Below are 6996 nucleotides of genomic sequence, written 5' to 3'. Positions count from 1 at the left end.
ACAAAGTCATTTGATCTAATAATTAAGATGACACTTTATATTATTTTTATAATTTATAAAGTAATGTCGCTAAAACATTTAATGACATACTAGAATTACCGTCGCTAATGCTCCAATTTATGGATGAAAGGAGATCATAAGTATGGTTTTCCGTCATTATTATTTTTATTTTTTAATATTAAAATGAGAGTCACACAACAAAACAAAGAATAATATCAGAAAAAATAAAATATATGAAGGACAATCAAAGAAAAAAAACAAATTAAAGTTAATAGGCTAAGGAACCAAAAAAAAAATTAACATGGAAAAAACTCAATTTAAATAAGGTTACACTAATGTGAAATTTCATTAGGCCATAATATTCCAAACACATTGTAAGCCAATGGATTTTGTTTTGTTTTAAAATTTTCTTTATACTCATGAAGTTTAAACAACTTTATTTTCATTATATGCATAAATTTGTTATTAAAAAACAAATTAGAGCTTCTATTTACTTTTAACTCATGTTAAAGCATTACAACTTATATCACAAAGTCATGGGATGGAGTTTCAAAAAAATGATCATTTTAAAAAACTAAAAATATTTACTTTTATCATTTGTCTGTTTGTACTTTTATTTTTGTGTACTGTATCATTTGACTTCAATTTCATCTACTTTTGGAATAAAAATAAAGTAACAAAAAGAAACTTATCTAACTTATTTTGATCTATATATATCATTGCCAATTTTGATAATCTTTATCTCTTCTCTACTTTTTTTTTTCCTTTCCTTGTTAAAGTGAAAAAAAACCCAAAGAAGATGGTACAATATATAGTAGCAATAATCAAACTAAATTAAAATACAAACGAGAGTGAGATCCCTTTACAAATTTTATTAATTATTTACCAACACTAAGCTCAACATGAAGCTGCTTTTTATATTGGTACTTTTGTGACACAAATAAGAAATATACCAAATTCACCGCCCCCATGGCCGCTATCAAGAAGTAAAAATTCTCTATACGCCCCGCGTTGATATCGTTCGCCAACCAATTGGGTCGCCCATGCCCGCCTGTGGTTCGGTGAACGATCATAATAAGGAAACTACTCAAGTAGTTGGCTCCCGCAGCTGTTATAAAAAACAAAGAGTTTGCTACGCTGCTCATACTCTCAGGGAATTCTCGATAATAGAATTCAATTTGTCCTATGATGTTAAACGCCTCGGCAAAGCCCATGAGGCTGAGCTGAGGGGCCAGCCAGAGGACGGAAATTGGGGCGACCCCACTCGGCCCACCATGGGCTAGTGCCGAGGCGCGTCTCATCCTCTCCCCTATCCCTGCAACCACCATCGATAGGAACGAGAACACGATCCCGATCCCAATTCTCTGGAGGAGCGTGATCCCGTTTTCAATACCGGTTACCTTACGAAGAGCGGGCACAACTACGCGATCGTAGAACGGGACCCATATGCCGACTGTGATCATGGAAATGACTATGAGGGTACCCGGGGGGATTTCGAACTTGGGTCCGAGGTGACGGTCCATCTTGAGGGCTTGGGAGATGGTGAAAGTGGCTTGTTGGACTATGGCCGTGAAACAAACGATGCCCGATGCCCAAACAGGGAATATCTTGAATAAACATTTGGCTTCTTCGATCTGTTGAATGCTGCATAGTCTCCATGGATTTGATCGCGACCCATCCGGTTTTAGGTCTCCATCTTGAACTAGAGCCGCTTTGTTTATCATCCTGAAATAAAATATTTTACTCGTGTAATTCAAATAATCAAATAAATAACTTCTTTTACTATAATTGTAGATTGAAAAAAAAACAATGATGAAAAAGCTACAAGACAAACGTCATTATTTGTAGTGGATGGATGCCTCGTGATTTTGTACAATATTGCCTTTATTGTTAATGGGTCTAGAACTTCTTTTCTTTGTGTGGCCTCCAATATTTATTGCCTCATAAATTGAAATAATAATTGAGACTAATAAAAACAAAACTCCATGGTCTACATTTTATAGTAAGACAATCCATCTCTATCAATAGGACCAACCAAAATTATATATGATATCAGTTACTCTTTTACCGTATTTTTTTTTATAAATTGTCACAAAGTTATTAAGATATAAGCATGATTAAGAATTTTGGTAATATTATATGGGTCCGGACATTAGTTATCAATTATCATATATTGCACCACAAATAAAAGCTAATAAATATTTACCTGAATTGATTGGTAAGAGGAAGTTTTGTCGAAACAGTCCCTTTCAAGGGCGGCGGATCGTAGTAAGACTCGACACCACCATCTTTTTCATCATCATCGGGAAGCCTTGCATGACGCTTTTTGTAGGCCGCGACTAATGCTTGAGCGATGCCCGTGAACACGCTCCCTTCTGGCTTGACATGCACATAGATCTTGGTTCCTAGAAAGAACAATATAATGGATCCTACCATGCATAGAGTGGGTATTCCAAAGCCAATCACCCAACTTATGTTGTCTTGTATATAGACAACGACGGTTAGTGCTAGAATTAGGACAACCGTGAAAGTGGCGTAGTACCAATTGAAGAAGCTATTGATCCCTCTTCTCCCATCCTCGGAGGTTGGATCGAATTGGTCTATACCAAACGGAAGACTGCAAGGCCTTATGCCGCCAGTGCCAATTGAGAGGAAAGCGAGTCCAATTACCAAAACTCCCAATTGCGTCGAGGTTGGCCCGGTGCACGGGTGAAGATTGACTTGATCATGGGATTTTGGGCATGAAGGAGGGTGAAGGTCGGGAACCCAAGTTATTACGGTTAGGGTTATCATTCCCTAGTGTAACAAAATATTAATTAATTAATTAAGAAATCATTGATCAAAAAAATAAAATAAGTAAATATATTCGCACACGTTATACAAATTTTCTATTACTAGTATCATGTGATCTCCAAAAACTAAAAGCATAAATAAACTTGCTTCTTTATAACGGATCAAAGAATGAGATCATGTTGTCATTGACACAACCGACAATTTGTCTAACTTTCACAAGCAAGCTATTTTCATAAACATATTTTTGGTTGATTATGTTAAAAAAAACAAACTAAATGTTACATTAATGATCATGGAATGGTAAATAAACATACCCAGTCATACAAAATTTTATAGAATTGTTTGAAATTCAATTGATTGTAAACTAATTAACTTGTCCTAAACAAAATCAATATAAAAAAACGAGTGCTCACCTTGTCATATAATTAATACATCGAAAACAAAACGAGATTAACAATTTGTGATAACAATAAAAAAAACATACAAAATTTCCTTTATTATTTTAAATATATAAAATACTAATATAAATGAAAAATATCTAGATATACTATAGATAACTAGATAAGGTACCCATGAAATGAATCGAGGTGATAATGGTAAATATTGGCCGAAATAAAAGATGTTTATTTTGTCATGTTAACATTTTTTGTTTGTTTTGTTTTAGAAATTAGATGTTTCTAAGCTAATTGACCACTAATTTTAATTTAAGTCGTTTTTAGTAAAAATAAAGTCCTTCATTTTTTTTCTATTAATTGTTGACACTTACAATAAGAGTGGCGAAGGAACCAATAGCAATTGTCCGAAAGCGGCCGATATAAGCATCAGAAATGAAAGCACCGATCAACGGCGCAAAATTGGTTATACCGGACCATATGTTGAGCAAGTTTGCAGCAGATGCTTGCTCAAGATGAAATTGTGTTAATAAAAATATCATAAAGTTTGATAGCAGTCCAAATGTTCCCATCCTCTCGAATGTCTCGTTACCTGTCCAATTTAACGATAAATTAAGAAAAACTAGCATGAAACTTGCATTCTCAACCTTTTATTCGGGCGAAAATTTACGTGACATATTGGTCTATTAAGTCGACTCTTTCCAATAAAAGAAAAATATATATACCTAGGACGAACGGCATGGCTTTCCATCCGCCAGGCTTTCGTTTGGCGGGTTTTATGTCGGAGACAGGAAGGTGATCAAGTTGATGATGCTTTTCCGGCGATGCAACGTCAATATTCCGGGAAGGGGAAGAGGGAATGGAAATAGAATTGGAACAGCAATATACCCAGGAAGGCCTCTGTTTATTGCCGGTGATGTCATCCATCTCTGGTTTTAGCTTCTTCTTTGAGTTAGAACCTGCAACTTTAATTTATAGAAAAAGAGAGAGAGAGAAAGTGTTAAGATTTGGACACTTTCATGGTAAGTAAAGTGATCAATTATTAGTGTTGTGTTTATTTGAACCGACGTTCTGTTTTGGCTAATTCTAGCTTATTTTAACGGTACTTTGTATATGGACTAAAATAATATGAATTATATTATGTGTAATAATATAAAAATCGAGAAAAAAATATTACAGTAAAAATGTTAATAGACGGGTCAACCTATCATTCGACCCAAATATTCATTTACTCTCACATATATCTAAATTAACCACAGATCTCGACCCGACAATCTGGACACTTTAAAAATTAAGCATCATATAGATTAGTTAGTTAAAAAGTTGAACTTATATTGTTAAAATATTTAACGTTCATCAAATTTGGTGTTGAATTTAAAATATAAAGTGTTATTAGCTTAGTTGGTTAAAGGGTTATACTTGTTTTGTTATGTTGCATGTTCGAACTATATCTATAGTATTTTTAATTTTATTTTTAACCGTTTTAAATTTATGGGCGGGTCAACCCACAATCCAATCCATTCATTTACTCTCACATATATATATCCAAATATATATTTATCCAAATATATATTTTAGATAAAATTAGATATTTTATTTATTTATTTATTGAAACGGATATGTTTGACTAATAATTGAGACTTTTTTTGAAATTTAGATTTTTAAAATCACAATCATATTTACTTTTATAATTATAAAATTATAAAATTTAAATTAATTTTACTTTTATTTAATATTAAAGATGATTAATTAAATAAAACTATTTAAATAAAAATTGAAGGAAAAAGGTGATTTTTTTCCAAATTATAGTTATTTTCTAAAAATGTTAAAGTAAAAAGTAGAAGTAATTTTATTTTTATGTTATTTAATATAAAAAATTGATTGAATTAAATAAATTTTTTAGATAAGAGTGAATAAAAAATATGATTTTTTAATAAATTTTAAATCATCTTTTTTTTCATTTTATTTTATGAAATATCATTTACTTTTATTTTTGATATTAAAAAAATTAATTACCAAATAAATTTAATTTAAAAAACCTACAAACTTCAATTATCGTACAGGAATACTTGGCATAAATATTTTTTATTTTACAAGAATAGCTAGATAAAAAGAGTTTTTCAAATTCAATTCTTAGGGAAAGAAAAATGTTTTAAGTTAAAAGGACTATAAGAATTAAATAGATTTTTAAAATTATATATATTAATCCACACTCCTCTTGTATCTCATTTAGTTCATATTTATTTTCATTATTAAATCTCTTTCTCAAACTTCACATCTAACTTATACATTTTTCAACATTTATATCAATTGAATTTTTATATTATATAAAATTTGATTAGAAAATCATATTTAGTAAATGAAATCGACTGTAATCTTGACTTTATATATATATATATATATATATATATATATATATATATATATATATATATATATATATATATATATATATATATATATATTAATATTACAACGATTTTATCACTATTTACACATTTAAGGAAAATCATCTTCCAATCATTAATGCACTAGAACAAACAGGAGTTCTTGCCCTTTATATATATATATATATATATATATATATATATATATATATATATATATATATATATATAAATAAATATTGTGTAAAATTAATATTTTATCAATATTGTTTATAAAAATATTTATAGCCATTATATAAAATTTGAAATGCTTATTTTCGTAGATGGGATATTTTTTTATTTTTTTTTAGTAATTTGAGTAATTTAGACTGGATTGAAAATATTCAAATCTCAAAGAAAAATGTAAAAACAATAATTGGATATCGAGATTTTGAAATGACTTTAATTTGAACTTAATTTAAATTGAACTCAACAAAAATTTAATTAATTCCAGCCCAACTCAATCAAATTGACAACTCAAATAACTCAATATGAGTTTCAGTTAGGTTAAAGTTATGTGTTGATCAATAATTTGCTAAACCAAACCTATAATTGAAGGCATTCCAAGTCCCAACCCATCACTTTTTAAAATCTCAAAACATAAGAAAACAAGCAAAACCAAGAAAATCTATGATCAATGTAACACACATTTTTCATAAGGGATTAAATTTAACCCCGAAGTTTCCCGCACATTATTCGATCACGACATTCATTTTTCTTTTCAAAATATTTTTTTTTGTGATTGAAGAGCATTCAAACAAGTTTGCATATGAAAGAATAATCTTAGGTAGATATTTTAACTTCCAAATGGATTCCATATAGCTTTTTATTGATATTCAAGAATGAAATGTTTAACATATATCATAGGTTCACATGTGAAATTTTTTCCTTATCACAATTACCAATTGGTAATGATAGGATGATAAATTGATTAAAAAAAATCTCCTCATGGACATATATCACTTTTAATATCATGTGATAAAGATGAGATAAATTAGTGAGAAGGCGGTCATCCTTTGCTTAACAGCTAATAGTGCTCACATTTTAAATTCTTGTACCCATTCCTCCTTTGTTTTATTTATTTTTTTGTTCAAAACTATTGATATTCCCAATGTATTCATTTCCTATTATTATTTTATTCCACCGAAATTAATGTTTATGGAGAATTTTTTTTGGTATATAGTTTAAACACATATATGATAATTGATATAGGTAGAAAAAGTCATCAGATTTTATTAAAATCTCAACCGGTTTGGCTGCCTATCTTGTTTTCATCCTATTATTTTTATATTAGTTATATGGTCATAATATTCATTGTACTTGTTCTAAATATTCAGTCCAAAATATAAAGAGAATAAGTATATACTTATGATGATCCCACAAAA

General features: G+C 29.7%; 1 protein-coding gene across 1 annotated transcript; it reads right to left on the bottom strand.

Annotated features, from left to right (window-relative positions):
• Positions 1-800: 800 nt before the first annotated feature.
• On the bottom strand, positions 801-4144 carry LOC124921952 (protein NRT1/ PTR FAMILY 2.13). Its single transcript, XM_047462662.1, has 4 exons — positions 3911-4144; positions 3560-3777; positions 2207-2796; positions 801-1725 (listed from the first exon to the last, which is right to left on the bottom strand). The coding sequence occupies exons 1-4, from the start codon at positions 4110-4112 to the stop codon at positions 879-881; spliced, it is 1857 nt and encodes a 618-aa protein (XP_047318618.1). The 5' UTR covers positions 4113-4144; the 3' UTR covers positions 801-878.
• Positions 4145-6996: the final 2852 nt, after the last annotated feature.

This window comes from Impatiens glandulifera, chromosome 1 (genome assembly GCF_907164915.1).
Source record: "Impatiens glandulifera chromosome 1, dImpGla2.1, whole genome shotgun sequence".
NCBI classification, from domain to species: domain Eukaryota; kingdom Viridiplantae; phylum Streptophyta; class Magnoliopsida; order Ericales; family Balsaminaceae; genus Impatiens; species Impatiens glandulifera.
The sequence above is the reverse complement of the archived record's forward strand: the minus strand, read 5'-3'. Positions and strand labels throughout refer to the sequence as shown.